Here is an 18,411-nt window from a genome sequence, read left to right on the forward strand (position 1 = left end):
AAAGCATTCTAAGACTGTAGTACTGTTAGAAACTACAGTATCAGGGATATGCCTCTTCCCTCACCTTTCCTAAGAGCAGGAGGGCCCACTTACTCTCTATTCAGAATGCTACGAAGAGTTAATATTTTTATTTATGACTAATTTCCTTCTTGTCCTGTTGTATGCCATCTTCATAGTTAAACTTGGAATAGTGTTGATTATTGATAACCTGTTTAAATCATGCTCTTTCAAATGTTTTGCCTCTATTGAAATTAATTTACTGTTTGAAATTGAACTACAAAAAGGAGCCATGGAGTTCTTTTAGGTTAAGATTTTTCAATAAATGACTTGAATTGTGGTTTAGGTTCCATTTAAGCAAATTTGAGTCTAACTATGTAAACACATTTTTCCTTAGTTTCAACTTTCTGATCAAAGCCTTTTATATTTGAGAAAAGTGCACTTGACACTTATGATTGCAAGTAACTACTTATAATAGTCTGTTTACTAGATTTTTGCACTTACTTTTTGCAAGTACTTCAAAATTAAATTGGTACATGGAAACAAGAATGCATGTATATCTGGTATTGAGACTCCCATTAGGGAAAGAGATCCTGGCCCTTTAAAATTTTTTAAGGATTATGTCACTGCTTTTGGCTCCGTTTTCAGCATTTTGGACATAAGCCATTTCCATATCTCTTGGGACTTTTCCATCCCTCCAACTTCACACAATTTCTTGGTATTTTCTGCCTAAAATTTTTATACATTATCTATGTAATATAAAAACCATTAAGTGATCTTAATGTAGAGAAAGAGCTAATGTAGAGTAGCAGCTTATTTTCTGTACATTCTTATACAAGTAAGAATCAAGACTTATTGGTTGCAGTCCTGCCCTGTGAAGTCCTGCTCAACTAGGCCCTGGTCATGATAATAGCGAGGGCCCTGCTAGAATGAGTCAGTCCAGTAGTATGCAGTGATCCCATAGTATACATACGGTGGGCCATTTTAGTTTTCTTGTATTTACTTAAGCATGCTTTATGGTCTAAGATATGGTGTGTTTTGGAAAAAATGCCTTGATCTTTTGTCCAGCAGTCTTACTAAGTTCACTTAAGATTTTCTAATTGTTTGCAGATTCTTTTAACTTTCTGTATATACAGTCAAGAGACCTATGACTAATGCTTTTTTCTTTTCCAATATCCTATAAAACTCCAAGTCTTTTTTGTGTCTTGTTATAGTGGCTGAACCTCTCCAGTGCAATATAATTGATAATAATGACATCCTTGTTTTATTTCTGACCTTGGGAAATTTTTTTCAGCATTAAACCAATACATATATTATGCTAACTATGGGGCTTGGGAATGTCTTTTAATAAGTTAAGAATATTCCTCTTTATTTCTAATTTTCTGAGAGATTTTGTCATGAACAGATACTTAGTATTACCAGAATATTTTTATATCATCTGAGATGATTACTTTTTTTTTTCCTTCATTCTGGTAGTGTGCGGATTTATACTGATTGTGTATTAAACCATTCCTGCTTTGCCGGAACAAATTCCATTTAGTTATGATGTGTTATCCTTTTGTGTATTGCTAGATTTAAGTTGCTAATATTTTACACCTGATTTTTTTGTGTCTTTTATCAGAGGTGTTGGATTGTGAATTTTACTATAATATTCTTGGTAAGTTTGTATAACAAGATTATTCTGACCTTATGAAATGAGTTGGGAAGTACTCCTTTTGCTGTTTTCTGAAAGAGTATTGTGTTATTCCTTCCTTCCTAACGAGCTGGGAGGATTTTACTAATGAAGCAATCTGACCTTGTGCTTTTTTTTTTTTTTTTGTGGAACCGGGGATTGAGCTCAGACCCTTGTGTTTGCCAGGGAAGTGCTTATTCTACTGAGCCATCTCCCTGGCCCCTCCTTGTGCTTTTTATATAGGAAGGTTTTCAGTTTCTTTAATAGATGTAGGACTATTTAGATTTGCTTTTCAATTCTTTTGTCAAATTATTTGATACGACTTTTTAAGGAATTTCTTCTTGTCAAAGACCAAGATGTACTAGCCTCAGTACTACCCTATCCATAGTAGGCAGAGATGCAGTCATTTCTGAACTCAGTATACTAGTAGAATTCATTCTGGGTTTTCAGCGGCCAGATAATATATAAAGTTTATTTATATAGAGTGGTCCAAGTCTTGCTTAGAATTTTATTAATATGAGACTATAGTACCTTGAATGTTTTCTTGCTTTTAATTGAAGGCAACCTTAGGTTCCATCTCCTTCTCTCTCAGCCTCTCCCTCTCCCTTTCCCTTGCCCCCTCCACCTCCCCCTTTCCTCTCGTTCCTCTCTCCCCCTCCCTTTCTGTGGTGCTAGGGATGAACTCTAGGCATGGTGCACACTAACAAGTATTCTACCGCTGAACCACAGCTCAGGTGCTTGGTTTAGAATGTGGGGAATGACGTATGTGTGGCTCTCTCCTCTCTGTCCTTTTTCCTGTGATTCCCTCTTCTTCTGAGTATTATGTATGATCACATGTATTTTTTATTGAAAAATAAGCAAATATTAAAATGAGTGTGTAGGAGAGGACCTCCTGATACAGTTTATTTAAATATGTTGGGAATGGACTTCCTTTTCCTCCATATCATAGCTTCATAGGAAACAAATCAACCTGATAATGAAGTTTCAGGAGGCCAGCTTAGGAAGTGATTGAAAACTTATATTACTCGATTCTACTACTGGAGTGTTTAATCTCCTCTCGGATGGTGACCATCCTCATTCTTTACCTCTGCCCTTATTGCCTTCAGTGCCAAGTTGAAAACGACCTGGCATTTCTTTTGCTTTTAGTAAAATTGGAAAAGCCATATGCTGTACTGGAATAGGCACAGGATTTGAAAGCAAAGCAATCTGGGTTGGTGGATCACTCTTCATTTCCTTAGTTGTGTGATTGAGGCAGATCTGTGACCTTTCTGCACCTCGGTGTCCCTAACTGTGAAAGGGAAGTGATGACAAAGTCTCCCTTTGCTGCTCACTATGATCACATGGAGATGAGGTGTGTGTGTGGGTGTGAAGGCCTTTGTCGAGGAGCTGGTTGTTCCATCAGATGTGTGAAGAAAGCAGCAGGGTTGCGTACGGCTCTTCCTTAACCTTCCCACAGCTACCTGAAGCCTCTACTGACGCACAGCGGGCCTCCCCTCACTACCACGCTCCCAGCCTGCTGTGGGCCCATCGCCAGGTGCCTGACCAGCCCCCAGGCCTACGAAGTAAGTGGCTTTTATTCACTACAGCAGTTCTTCCACAGGTTCTACTTAGCTGCTCTACAGGGGGCTTTCAGGTTTTGTTTTACTTTGGTTTGAGTTTTGGCCTTTGAGGTGTAAAATCCCAGACAGGAAATTTAAACCCATGTTGCTTAACCAGAAACTACAGTGGAATCAGTAAATACAGCTCACTGCCTTTGAAACATCACTTGGTAACAGGTGTAGACCAGTACCTCACCTTCCTGTGTGTAATTTGAGGAAGTCTTTTTCCATGCTGGGTTTCAGTTTGTGGTATGTGGCTGAGTTCAGCACTAAATGTATATGCTTTCAGCTATACATGAGGGTGGTTGGGGTTTTATTTGTTCTGCTTTCTTGCAGCGCTGCAAATGCAACGCAAGACCTCACACATGCCAGGCACGCGCTGTACCACTGGGCTCACAGCCAGTGCCCTAAAACAAATTCTGGTGGTGCCCTTGCCGTAGGGATTTTATTCATACCTACTAACTGTTAGATGCTAGGCCAAGTTTATCTGCCTGTCTTCTCTATTGCTAGGAGGTGTGGATTGCTGTTTCGTCTGTATTTTTTCCTTAGCAACCAATGTATGATTGGTAATGCAGTAAATACTTTAAGAAAAAAGTGAAAAGTTTGTGAACTAACCACTATTCTAAACTGTAAATATTTTCAGTTTTTAAGCCTTTGACCTGAAACCAACCCTTCGGAGATAATCTGTGGCATCAAGAGGCCTCGTAGTTTTAACCACTCAGGTGCACTGCTCAGAACCTTGAGGAGGGCCTGCACCCTCCAGTGAGCTGTCGCCCCCTCTGTGCCACGTGAGAACAGGTCCCTCAGGGTGGTTGGGGCAGGGTAGGCAGCGTGGGAGTGGCCCCTAGCCAGGGCTGGGAGCTGTTTTGAGCCAGTGCACAGTTCTGACTGAGCACGCTGAGGGGTGGGGAGAATACATGCCCCACGCTGTCCAGGTGGTCCTCTCCAGCAGCGCCCGTGTCCGCTGTGCCCTGATAGCTCTCATGGCCCTGCGCAGGGTTCAGCCAGCTCTACTCCTTCAGGCAATGATGCTTGGCTCTTGGGCTCCGGAGAGCTACTTGCTGTCTCCAAAAGCCGACCACATGTCGTATAGAACATAGCAAAACATGCCACCCCGCTGTGTGAGAGTCCTGGCACTGCTATAACAGTCTCAGAAACTGGTGCCGTGTACTGTCCCGTGACAGTCCCTGTTGTAGAAGGCTAAGGTCAAGGTACACGCAGGATTAGTCCCCTCCAGGCCTCTCTTAGCTTTGGGGGCTTTGCAGGCAACCTGGGGCATTCCATGACTTATGGACACATCTTCCCAGTCTCCACCTTCCTTCCTTGTGGCAGCCTCCCTGTGTGCGTGCCTGTCTGTGTCCAGATTTCGCTCTTTCATGAGGATGTCAGTGACGTTGGATCAGGGCCCACCTTACTTCCAAAGAAGATCCCATTTCCCAACAAGGTCACATTTATAGGTGCAGAGGTTGGGCCTCTAGCATCTTCAGGAGACAGTAAAGTTTTACCCCATGACAGTCATCAAACTGCATTTTTATATCATTCTTGTTCACTACTTTGTTTAACTTATGAAACTAATATTGTAATAGTTAAATCCTTGAAAATGTATGGAATATACAAAATGAAAAATAAATTGCTTTCCTCTTGCGTTCCCCAGAGGCAGTCTTCTGGTGGATGCCTCCTAATATATTTTACCCATTCAAGCTTGTATGCATGGCTTTGTGTTGCACACTGTGGGATGGCCCTATGTGTGCTGTTCCACTCCTGTATTTTTTCAGTTACTTATACATCACAGAAGTACATTAAATCTGTTAGCTTCTTTTTCATGCTCATATACTATTCCAGCTATAGCTAAGTAAAAATTTTCTTATTTGGTCTTCCACAGACAGATATTTAGATTGTTGCCCTTTTTCGCTATTACAAACAATACTTATGGTGATTATGTATTTTTAATATCCTTTTACATATAAATCTACTCAGATATAAAAGTGTTTTATGTGGGATGGTTTCTGAAGGTAAAATTGTTGGAGCATTTTATTTGTTTATTCCTTGCTGTTGTTGTTGGAGGATTTGAAAATTTGCTTGACATTGACCCAGACTTCAATGAGAATGAAAAGGTTGGAAGTTGATCAGGGGCCCTGCTGACCTCCATTGGAGCCCCAGAGCTTTGTCACGTTACTGCATTGTGCCAGTAGTTAGACTTACTGTTGTAACTAAATTAGGAGAGGATTCTGCTGAGTTGGTGACCTGGTTGTATTTTTCAGTTTACACTTGTTTGTCTTTGAGTCTGTAGGGAAATTTCTAGCAATAGCAAATTTCTGAGAATAAAGAAACATACAAATAAAATAAAATGTACCGGCAATGCTGTCATGAAGAGCTGGTGTTGAATGTATTTCCATACTTTTCATTGCATACACATGCCTTTTTTATTTAACAAAACGACTCTGTATTTTTTACTTTTTGCTCCTCTGTAGAACTTTAGTAAGTTTGCTGTTTGACCTGCAAAGTTTCCATGCAAACCAGAGCAGCAGTATGACACTTGCCAGCAAGCTGGAAGCCCTGAGTTCAGTCCTCAGCTCTAAAAACAAAAAATAAACTTCAACTAAAAGCCAATTAGAACCTAAACAATACAAGGAAATCAAAGCAGAGCTGAGGACCTGGGAGACAAGTATGTCGTGAGGATTTGATGTGCATCTCTGTGTGGGCCAAGCCAGGTTGGGGGGTCGGATGACGTAACCTTTAGTCGTGGATTATAACTGTGCGCACATTGGTTTGCCCCTCCCCTGCCCTGCGCACGCTAAGCCCCCTGGGATCCGAGTGCTGAGTACAGGAGCACGTGCTGCTGTAGCGAGAGGCCAAGGGCTCCATGCCGTGAGAGCACGGCACGAGGGCCACCTAACACAAACCTGGAAAATCAAGAAAGACTCCAGGACGAAGCAAGGCATAGGTGCTGGTTGTGGAGAGGACGGTGTGTGGAATGAGCTGGAGGTCAGAAAAAGCCCCACAGATACCAGGGCAGCTGGCTGGCACACAGTCGGGCCGTGGGGTGGAAGGGGAAGGAGTGGTGCAAGCTGAGACTGAACGGGCCGAGTTGCACTGTGTCTCATGAACCAAGGTGAGGACTTCATACTTTACCGTGAGGACAGGGGACCTATTGAAGAGTTTGAAATAGCAAATTGCAAAAATTCTATTGGAAGACCAAGTGTGTAATTAATTTAAAGGACTGAAAAAAAAATCTATCCTCTTTGAATTTTATACTTAGCAAACATACCTTTGAAAACTAAAAGTAAAATATTTTCCAGTTATACAACTTCAAAATATTCTAATACCTCCAAATATAGCATATAGGAAATAACAAAGAGCATAATTCAGAAGGCAAGAGAAGTTGCTGTATGGTCCTGGATAAAGAATAAAGAGCTCTCAAAATGAGAGTTATGCAGGACTACGTAAAATATATTAGATGAACCCATTTAAAAGGTCATTGAAGGTTTCTACGAAACAGTATTGATCTTTTGTCGGGTTATACACATTTTTTTCGTGTGTGTGTGTGTGTGTGTGTGTGTAAAAGACAAGCAAGTAATATGAAGTCAATAGAAAATGCAAATAAGTTTTTTAAAGTTTCTAATACTATGATAAAATATCATACTGTGCATGTCTTTTAAGTAGATTGTAAGTCAAACATACAGTATAAATCTTAAAAATTAAGATTAAGCAGTATTCACAAAATTAAATATTAATTAAAAATTAAATGTTTCAGAACAGTTGAACTAAAAAAAGTTTTCATGATGCTAAAAATTACTAAGAATAAAAATAAAACACTTGGTCTTACACACTTGGTCTTTTTTTTTCTAATGTGGAATAAGATGCTACTTAATTTTGTTCTTCCATGGCTAATATTTTTATGTATATGATTTAATGATTTTTTTCTTTACAATAAGTTTTCGACAATTTCATTTTTGTGTATCTTGGTATGATTTTATTCAAATCTCTTGTGCAAAAGGTTCATTTTTCTTGGAAATGTGGTGTTATAAGTTCAACTAAATTCAGAAATTTTAAATCTTTAAATATTGCCTACCCCTTTCTACTTTGAGAATTCTAATGATATGAATATAAGTTTCTTGATTTTGATACAGCATGAACTATTTTATAACTGATCTGTAAATTATTTCTTCCTTTTTATTTTGGACAGTTTTTATTATTGTATTCATTTAAGTTTGGAAATAATTTATTTACAATATATAATCTATTATTAATCTCATGCTATGTATTCATTTCAGAAATATTTCTTTAAAATTCATTCTGTCTGCATCTTATATCTTTCACATTTCAATATTTGTCTACAATTTTTAATATACTGTGTAATTCTTGATATTCAATAAAGTTAATGAAAAAAAGAAAAGAAAAAACATTCTATTGGAAAGTGGTCTTAACCTTATTTTATTTGTGTTTAGAACCAGGAGCAATTGAAAGACGATGACTCCGATCTTATTCTGAATGACGGTGATATTAGTTTGACGTATGGGGATTCTACTGTGAACACCGAGTCAGCACCATCTAGTGCCCCAAGGAGGTTCATGGGCAACAGCTCTGAAGACGCCTTGGATCGGGAGCTTGCTTTTGGAGACCATGAACTGGTCATCCGAGGGACGCGCCTGGTTCTTCCTATGGATGATTCTGAACCCGCACTAAATTCTTTAGATGATACGAGACACAGCCCAGCCTAAGCTTATTAATACTTAGTGATTTGTATAATTTGCACATGTGATTGTGAAGAAATTTGTACTACCTAAACTGTCCTAGTGCATGTCTCTGAATGTGTAAGCTATATAAATGCTATTTATATGGCATAGAAAGAATATAAATATCCTGTACAAGGCAGATGGTGAGCAAACTATTCCTTTAAGTTTTGATGGCTGCACTACATAGGCTGGATGTGTTATAGAAAGTTACTTTCACAGTGATGTTGTGTGTTCTGTTAGCTTTATGTCTCAGTGAAAGTATAAAAAGTGACAGATGTTCTCTTTCTTATATTTACCTGACACTTATCCAGAGTACCAAGTTCTTGTGATGTGAATTAATTTGTGTGTGTGCGCGTGCGTGCATGTGTGTGCATGTGCGTGCATATGTGCGTGCTTGCGTGTGTGTGTGTGTGTGTGTGTGTGTGTGTGTGTGTGTGGTGAGGGAGGGAGAGGGACGAGGGAGTGTTATTTCCTAGGGAACCCAGGGAGGAGAGGTTCCTTTCTGGTAAACTTCTGTTGATTGCTGCTGCCTTTGTCATGACCTTTTTCTTTCCCTTTTCTCTGGGGGCCCGCTGTGGTGCAAGTAACTGACAGCATTTTGACCCTCCCCTTTGAGGTTGGGGAGTGAAGTGTGGGGGCCTTTACCCCCCCTTGCTATGAAAGCACAGACTCACTGATCACCATACACTGCTGTTCTGAAAGCAGGCTGCAGATGACCTCCAAGACCTCAGTGTTTTGCTTTCCAGGCCAAGACTGTAGGAGTCGCATCCAGCTAGCTGGCTTTGCCAAAGTACAGGTGTATATAGTTCAGGGCACTTGATTCTCATTCAGAGGGGCTTGGGCAGGTGAGAGGGGCAGAGGGCAAGAACGAAGCGAAGAGGATAGTGATGTCGGCGGTCTCTCTTCCCAAATATGTAAATATATCAGATAAGTTTAAATAAGAAATCTAATTGCTGCTTAATTTTTGATCATGTACTTTATCTGTATAGCAAGCTTTGTTGTCAGAAGTTTTTATAACGATTTAAATCGCTGCTCTTCAGCAGACAAACAGGAGCAAAATGTAAAATTTTTACACTTACTGTGTCATGTTGTCATTTGTTAGTTTGTAGTAGATGTGAAAAGTTAATTTATGAATCCACGATCACACCATACTACACCAAAGGCGGTCATAAGAGCGATACGCTCTGGAGCATTTATGGTAAGGTGGCGCCTTTGTGTGCACTGGGTATAGTTGTTTGTTTTGTCATGTTATTTTTAATATTAGATACCTAAGCTGCCATGTGAGTTTTTATTTTCACACTTTTCAAGGAAGAGCACAGAAGAATTTGCCATTTCATATTCATAGTATGCAAGTGGATTCTATTTTGTAATGCTCAAAATACCTAACGGTGCATTGAACACTTGGAAGGGAAATACTTTCTGTTGTTGATTCTGCTAATGATGCAGAAGAACGGAGTACAACCTTATCAGTTTTTCCCCCTCAGGTCTGAGTAGCATTGCCTTAAATCTCACCCAATTAGAAAATCACTTTATTTAATGTGATGTCCAAATTTTCCACCAAAAAATCCTTCCAAACAAAGCATACTTGTTCCTCAGAAGGGTTCTGTGCTCTCGCAAACACTCCTTGAAATTTTAAGGGAACTTTCCTGTTGTACCCGTTAGTGGCAGCCTTGACTGTTGGCATAGCCATTTGTTATGTAGTGGTAGCAACTTTCCTGCCATGCAGGACTCCCTCCTGTGAAGTGTACGTTTTATATGATGTGTGCCTCTTCATGCGGTAATTTCTTGTTAATGTGTGTTTGACGGGCTTTGATGTCAGCGTTTATTTACCCACAGAGTTATCCAAGTTGTAAAAGGTTATACAATAATTTAACAACTACCTTTTTTATTCTGTCAGGTTACTGAGCTCACTTTATGAAAATGGCTGTAAATACTTAGCATGACAAATTCTATCTCGTCTGTTTCAGCATGCGTTAGGAAAACTGATAAAGCTTGAGTCCTCTAAATCTGCCTTCGGTACTTTTATCAGAGGGGAACCAAGCCTGCCGTGCTCATATCAGCATCTGGAAGAGTCTCTTCTCCTCAAATCAATGTACACATCTCCATGCAAAGAAGGGAAAACCATCTCTGCTCAGACACCTATCGGATTGAGACACCTGAGTGAACTTTGATGAAGTACACCCTGCTCTTGGACCTGTTTTCTGTTGATTGCGGATCTTACATGTTTGATTGACTTGAATGTTGCATCTTTTGAGGTTGTTTTTTAAGGTCTCTTGGCATTTATCCTAGTTGTCTGTGTTTGGCAATGTGCTGTTGAACTAATAGACTTTTAACCTTTATGTATTTTTTGTTTTCTCTTGGAGTACTTGGACAGATGTTATAGTGGTTTCTTTTAGGAAAAGCTGTCATTAAAATTATAGCCTTGCAAATAACCACTCACCATATTGAGTCACAGCTTACTCTAGACAGACATAAAGAGCACTGACTTCATTTGTTTTTCTACCTGTGTACCTACTGGAGTAGGGGGATGGCTGATGTTTTAAAAATAAACAGAAACCTCACAGAGATGAAGTTATGGGGTGGCAAAGTTTTGCTGCTTATAGGCAAGGTCAGATATATTTACTTATGGTCACAATTGGATCATTTAAGAAATGCAGGTGAAAGCAGTCGAATTCCATTCCATTGATGCACAGCCTGTTAGCTCAGAAGGAGAGAATGTCATAAACGTGTTCATTCCGTCACATGGGTAAGTCGGTTCTGTGTCCAGTTTTCAAGACAGTTCCAAGTGCTTAAAAGCAAGCATGATTGCACACATCATCCTCTGTCCAAGTTAGAGATACAGCTCCCTTTCCATATGTGAGATGTTTGGTAGGAACTTGGTCTAGTGGTTGATGGCACCAGACAGTTCTGTTTTGTCACCATCCACTCCGGCATCCTCACAGCCTAGTGAGAGCCACAGGCGGGAGTTTATATGCAACAGGCTCTTCACTTGAACTAACTCAGATTTTCTCTCTCCATGCAAAGCCTTACATTAGATTTGAATGAGTGCATTAGTTAACCTGACAGAGCTGGAAGGTAAGGCAGTGAAAGTACAGTTGTTCTGACTTTTATTAGAAGGCTCACGACAAGAAGCACACCACCAAGTGGATGCAAGATGAGGCTTGAAAATGTATTGGAAATGATCACAGTGCTTCCCCCCTCCCCTTTCTTTTCAGTGCTAAGCGTTGAACCCAAGCCTTGTGCACTGAACTACATCCAGAGGCCCTTTTTTAGTTTTGAGACAGGGTCATGCCAAATTGCCCAGGCTGGATTATGAATGTGTGATCCCTCTACCTCAGCCTCTCAGAGCGCTGGAATTATAGGCATGCCCCACCACACCAAGCTCTCCCATTTTTGAGCACCTCTTGGGTACAGGCAATATGTATATAAGATATTTCTTAATTTGCATTTTAGTTCAGTCTTAACCATGCCTTGAGAGTATATTTGCTTCTCACAGGAAGAAAATGTGGTTCGGAGATACGGTCACATATGTAGTTAGCCACAGAGCCGAGACTCAAATCCAGTCTGAATCCAAAGTCCAAATTCCCCCCCCCCACAACACTAAGGGTTGAACCCAGGGCCTTTGCACTGAACTATGTGCCAGCCTTTTAAATTTTATATTTTTTAAATTTTGAGACACAGTGTCACTAAGTCACTAAGTTGCCAAGGCTGGAATCACACTTGGGAGTCCAGCTGCCTCAGTCTCCCAGAATGCTGGGATCGCAAGTGGAAGTCACTATGCCCAACCAAAGCCCAAATTCTTAACCCGATACTTGGCTAGCTCCACAGGCAGGTTCCACACTCAGTAATTCATCCTGAGGATAACCAGGCCAGTGAAGGGAATTGCAGACTTCAAGCCTGCTGCCTACCACCTGCTTGTCATCATGGCAGGGTTGGGCACAGTCCTAGTTCTGTCCCTCCCTTTGGTACCCTGTTGGCTACAAGACATGAGTTCCCCTGGTTAGGAAGTTTCTCAAAATTCTTAGCCAGGGATCTGGCCCCTGGATAAGGCAACCTGGCTGACAGCATTTCTTCACACTCTACCTCCCAGCCTGTCCATCAGCAGGGCCGTCTCCTGTGGCAGTTTGCAATCATAAACAGTGCATTTATATTTGCATCATTTAGTGAAAAACCCAAGACTGGAGTTACACAGTGAGGAGTTCAAGCCCGGGGTCTGCTACTTGCTTCTTGTGCAACGCTGGCCAGTGACTCAAATTTAGCCTCTAGGTTTAAGCCCATTCAAGAGCTCCCTGAGGCCTTCATTTCAACACACAGTACATATAGCAACACACAACTGAGTGGCAATCCTGGCTCTGGGAGAGTGTTGTGCAGGAGTACAGATAGCTATTTCATGGGGTTCTTGAGAGTCATTCAGCCAAGAGGGCCCAGTTGTCTCCTAGTAGGGCAACTGATCTTAAGGAATCAAATAATCTCCAATACAGATGGAAACATGGGAGGCACTAAGAGGGTACTATAATCTGGTGGTACAGGAACTGGAGGTGATTTCCTCAATAAAGTGATATTTCAGCTTGGATTTCAAGATAAGTCAAAAGGAAGAGAAATGAGGAATGGGCAGAGCAGACAGTGACCTATGGTTAATGGCCCACACAACAGTCCTTCCGTCAGATTATCTACTGAATGACAAAAATGCATGTGCTGTGCCACATGTACGAGGAATAGAAGGGATGTGTGACTACACTCACAGCATCTGTATACCAGTATGGAAGACAGTAATATAGTTATGAGCATAATGAGTACCTGAAACAAAACCTGTTCCCTGAAGTTCCCTCCCCCTCCCTAGTCCTGGATCACCAGGAGAGCGAGTCCACCTTTTCCTGTTGCTGCCTCCGGGCATTGGAAAAGAGGGGCTGGTGCATGTGCCCTTGATCTTTCTGTGCCTGGGATACACAACCCCATTCCCTTTCTATCGTCCAAACATCCTTGCCAGAGTTCCACTCTTCTACATCTCTGATTGTGCTGAGACCATTTGGGCTTGGTGGCATCACTGCAGCACACTGTCATCCTGCAGTCAGCACCAAGTCTGGGCCAGCACCCTGTCCTTGGGGAGTTTACATGCCAGGGTGGGCAAGCGGGCAAGCCAACCATAGCACTCCTGCCAGAGACAGACAGACAGAGAGAGAGAGAGAGAGAGAGAGACAGACAGACAGACAGACAGACACAGGCAGAGACAGAAGACAGAGACCGATGGACAGACAAGAGATAGAGCCATACAAAGTCGTGAAGGGCCAGTGAGATAGCTCAGTGGTCCAAAGTACCCACTTAGGCAAGCTTAGGCAGATGCAGGGGACTGTGGTTCAATTCCCCACACCACATGCTGTGCCAGCCCCACCCCCAGGGCAGGCTGAGCTGGCAAAAAAAAAAAGTGATGAAAACTGGGGAGAAATTCCAAATGGCAACTGTGACAGCAGGTAATGAGCACAAGGATGCAGGGCAGGTTCGGAAGTGGCAGTCAAGAGTCCTTGCTTAAGAGGGTGCATTGAAACCAAGACTTGAAAGAGCCAGATGCTGGGCAGAGAGCAGAGTGGTGAAAAGGCCCAGTTTAGGGTATATGTTCAGTGAGTGCTTGTTGCCAAGGACAGAAATGTCGTCCTGGTCTTGATTCATCCAGAGTCAGAAGGCCAGCATACCAGAATGGGAGAATAGATAGGCTAGCAGCTGGGAAGGCAGAGTCCTAGCCCTGCCTGCTGCTCGGCACTTTGAGGAAGCCACCTAACTTTTTCTGTGCCTGTTTCTTCCTTTATAAAATGATGACAGTTTACAGACTTGGTAAACATTTATTAAGCTATGACTATGTGCCAGGCACTGTGGTAGGTACTGGATTATGATTCCGGCCCCAAGTAGCTGCCAGGCCTGTTAAGGGATCAGATGATGTGATGTACATTGAAATATTCTTCCTGGGATTCAGGAGACTTTTGAAATCGAGGTTGAGTGTTTTGCTGATGAAGTGCTATTTGAATAAAACGTGGAAAACTTTGCAGACTGTGCAGCGCCTCTGGGGAGCTTTCCTTCGGAATCTCCAGTTCGGCAAGCTGGATGCATCCCAAGGGGCTGTCAAAGTGAAGATGGAACTCAGAACTGGCTCAGCTGAAGCTTTCATGGTGGAGCCTGAACTCCACAAGACCTGAAAATTTCTGGCTGATTCTGCCAAGTGAAAGAACTCTCCTTTGCTGTGCGCCCATATTGCGGTTGCAGCTTGGGGGAGTCCTGGTGTCTGTGTCCCGGTTAGGCACCGGGTCTGCTCCTTTTCTATCCGGTGCTGAGACATAGTTATTTTGTTGTGCAAGTTATTTCTTTTGCACTTCTTGGAAACAAGGTTTAATTTCTCTAGATTTTTCGGAACTGGAGTAGTTCTCTGTATGTTTCAATACCAATCCTAGAAAAATTACTTGAGAAGGTTCAGTTCGTGGTTGTTTGGGGAGTCAGGAGGCTTTATTGCATGATTTTGTTTTAGTGTTCATTTGAATTTCCTATACAGCTGTGTTCCCATGTGGACCAGGCAGAAAGTGTATGACCTGTTTTGTTTATCTGAAGAATCTGGAAGACTTCTGTTTCAGATAATGGGAATTGCTGATTTTTTTCCATCTTAGAGCTCATTTAATGGAAGAAAGGAAGATAATAGCAACTGGACCCCCGATTGTGCGCAAAATTGGTTTTTTAACACTTTCTCAAAACTCAACCAAGTCTCATTTTCTGAGAGTCTCATTTTCTGAGATGAATCAGGAGGTTGATATTAAAGCCCTTCTGTGAACCATTATTTTATTTACTGACTTCTAGTCAATAGGCACTGAGCCCCTCCCCTGGACTGACCCCTGGGTCAGCCACTCGGAACAGGGAAGTGACTAAATAATAATTTCAGGCTAAGGAGAACACAGCTGGTTACCATGCTTCCCTGAAAATAAGACCTAATCAGGAAATAAGTTCTAGCATGATTTTAGAAGAGATATCTCCTGAACATGAGCCCTATTGTATCTTTTGGAGCAACAATTATTGAGTTCTTTGAGTTTAATAAACAATAGAGTTCATTTTGCAAAGGATTTTCTTTCTTTTTTTTTTTTTTTGGTGGTACCGGGGATTGAACTCAGGACCTTGCACTTGCCAGGCAAGCACTTATTCTACTGAGATTTCTCCCTGGCCCCTGCAAAGGATTTCTGAATTGTAAGAAGTTGTAAAACGTTACAGCTGTGTGAGCAGCATTAGAATGGGGCTGCTATGTGGAATTCAGTTCCTCACACTGCTGCCCGTGGTAGGCAGAATATGGACCCTCAGTAATGCCCACAGCTTAGTCCCTGAATTTATGACTATGTTAGGTAACATGGCAAAGAGGATGGAGAAATTAAGACTGCTAATCACATGATCTTCACATGGAGAGTGTTATGGTTTGTGTCTAGTTGTCCCCCCAAAGCCTCATGCAATCATGGGGTGAGGACTTCTAGAGTTTGTGTTAACTCATGATCCACTGGGATTATGTGTGATCCAAGGCTGGGATTATGGTTTTTAGTACTGCTGGGATTACCCACAGGTGGGTAAATACTGGGAAGTACCCATAGGTGTGAGTACTTCCCCTACCCTGGGGCAGGTAATTTGCATTACAATGTAAGGTGGGAAGAGAAGCTAGCTGTTTGAGCTGCTGCTACCCCTCTCTTGCACTCTTGCTCTTTGCCACCACCGTGAAAGGTTGCTTTCTGCTGTGTGCTGCTCTGCATTGGACCCAGCTGAGTATGGACTGAAGTCTCCAGTAACTGTGAGCTAAATAAACCTTTCCTTCCTTCATTTTGAGTGTCGGGTGTTTGTCCCTGCAATGAGAGAACAGTAACTAAGACAGAGAGTGTGTCTGAATCATCCAGGTGGGTCCAGTCTAATCACGTAGGTCTTTGCTACTGAAGACCCTTTCTCGGCTGCAGTCAGAAGGAGGAGTCGACAACAGAAGCAAAGCAAAAGAGATGCCGCAGTGCTGGGATTTTAGCCCTGTAAAGCTGGAAAAGGCAAGGGATACCTTCAGCCCTAGGTCCTCCAGAAGGAATGCAGCCCTGAAGATACATAGGATTACCTGTTGGAGATCTTTGCCAGATTTTTGTTCTACAGAGCTGTCAGATGATGAGGTGTTGTTTGAAGTCATTAGGTTTGAGGTAATTTGCTATGGCAAAAATAGGAAATGAACACATGGCCATCGAGGGAGAGAGTCATGGCTCTGTTACTACAGAGTCTGATCCTCCCAAAAGAGGTATACATCAGGAACAGAAAAACTTGCATAAATATTTTTACACTAAATTTATTGAGATACAAAGAGATTAATACAGGTAACCTTTGGCCTCTATGGTTCCAAGAGGTACTCAAAGTGGTGGCCATTCGTTTCCAGATGTTCATAAGCATGGTATACTGCTTAAGTGTGTAGACATTATTTTTGGAAGACTGTATTTCATTCTGGATGTCTGTTTTGCAACAGGCACTGTGCGTGGTGCCTTGCATAAGAACTGACAGAGTCGCACCGTTCCCAGACTGGTTGGGCCGACAGGCAACTGTGATAGGCACCATGGTGATAGGTGCTATGACGGAGAAAAGTCCAGGCAATATGTCCCCAGCCTGGGGAAGCTGGAGAGGGCCTGCTGTTTCCCTGACATGAATGTAGCTTTAGCTGGTACAAACACATCAATCACCAGTGCGAGGAGTTTCTCAGTCCAGCGCCATACGTGCTACATCGCCAGGGAGTAGCAGTGCACGGGAGACATGATCAGATCTGGGGTTTAGAAAGGTCACTCTCATTATGGCTGCAGTGGAAAGGACAGATTATTTGCATAGGGGCAAGAGTGGATGCCAAGATGATGATTAGAAAGCTTAGCCAAGCGAATGTGGTGACCCAGAGAAGTGCCAATGGCGACAAAGACGGGGGGCTGTTTCGTAGATAGCCTCAACCAGCCTTGGAGGCAGAATGTGGCAAATGAATGGGGAGTTGATGAGTTTCTGGTGTTTCCCAGGAGTGTGGATTGGGCCAGTGGATGAAAATATAATTTTAGAAAGTCCTAATAAGAGCACAGGTTGAGACATTGTGGCGAAAGCACAGATGTAAATGGGATTCTAAGCCAGGCACACACAGACAAGTACCACACATTCTCTGTCACAGGTAGAAGCTAAAAAACCTGATTGTAAAGCAGAAGACACTAGACTAGTAATTGCTAGAAGCTGGCAAGGAGAAGGAAAAAGGAAGAAAAGGGAGGTGGGCTAACAGGTACCATAGCACAGGTAGATGAGAGGAACAAGATGTAGAAAAGAGGAATGTGAAGGCTCTGCCCCCAAGAAGTGATAAAGAAATAGAAATGCTAATTCCTCTGATTTCATCAGCATATGTTTTACATATATATATGATGAAATATTACACTGTATCACACAAATATGTAAAGTATGTGCTAATGAAATTTTAAAATAATATTTCTTTTAATTTTGTGATAAAATAAAACATTTCCTAATCAACTAATAAGAATAACAATTGTCATTACACTGTGTAGCATGAGCTTCAAAGTAGTAACTTAGACTATAAAACATAGGCCAAAAATTTTTACAAAGAAGAAACAAACTGGTAATAACATAAATCTTTATTTTCAATGAGTTAAGATAAACTAGTAGTATAAATGAAACCAAGCAAAGTAGCACACACACACACACACACACACACACATATATATATATATATATGAAATTTATAATTTAGGGAAATAATTAAACTTCTATTTTCTATCTCATATATATAGTGTTTCTCTCATAAGAGGAATTCTGTGATATTTGAGCCTGTTTGTCTGACATCTTTCACTCAACATATGTTCTGAACTGCATCCACGTACCTACCTGTAGAATACCTCACATTTTTCTTTATGTAAGGTATTCCAACGTAGTACTCCATTGTATATGAATACAACATTTTCCTTATTTATTCATCTAGGCTGATTCCAAGATCTAACTATTATAAGTTTGCTCCTATAAACATGGGTATACACGTGTTCCTGTCATATAATGATTTTAACTCTTCTTAGGAAGATACCTAGAAGGGTGAGAGTTAGGACAAATAGAATTTCTATTTTTTAGTTTTTTGAGGAATCTCCACACTGATTTCCATTGTGATTATACTAGTTTACATTCCCACTAACACTCTAGTGGGGTTCCTATTTCCTCACGTCCTCACCAGCATTTGTTATTATTAGATGTCTTATGATAGCCATTCTTGTTGGAATAAGATGGTATCTCAGTGCAGTTTTAATTTGTATTTCTCTAATGGCCAGCAATGATGAACTTTTTTTTTCATGTAGTTATTGGCCATTTGTATTTCTTCTTTTGAGAAATGTCTGTTCATTCTGGTTGC

General features: G+C 41.4%; 1 protein-coding gene across 2 annotated transcripts in view; it reads left to right on the forward strand.

The window, feature by feature from the left end:
• Positions 1–10,475, forward strand: part of Slc9a6 (solute carrier family 9 member A6) — a 63,333-nt gene extending 52,858 nt beyond the window's left edge. Inside the window, exons 16-17 of one of the 2 annotated variants that reach the window (XM_023703275.1) lie at positions 3,126–3,231; positions 7,716–10,473. In XM_023703275.1, coding sequence (XP_023559043.1) covers positions 3,126–3,231; positions 7,716–7,988 — 379 coding nt within the window. In that variant the 3' untranslated portion in view covers positions 7,989–10,473. Of the gene's footprint in view, positions 1–3,125; positions 3,232–7,715 lie in introns of both variants that reach the window. The other variant, XM_023703274.1, reaches the window with a different exon arrangement.
• Positions 10,476–18,411: the final 7,936 nt, after the last annotated feature.

The sequence above is a fragment of the Octodon degus genome, unplaced genomic scaffold, assembly GCF_000260255.1.
Source record: "Octodon degus isolate 3935 unplaced genomic scaffold, OctDeg1.0 scaffold00167, whole genome shotgun sequence".
Lineage (NCBI taxonomy): Eukaryota > Metazoa > Chordata > Mammalia > Rodentia > Octodontidae > Octodon > Octodon degus.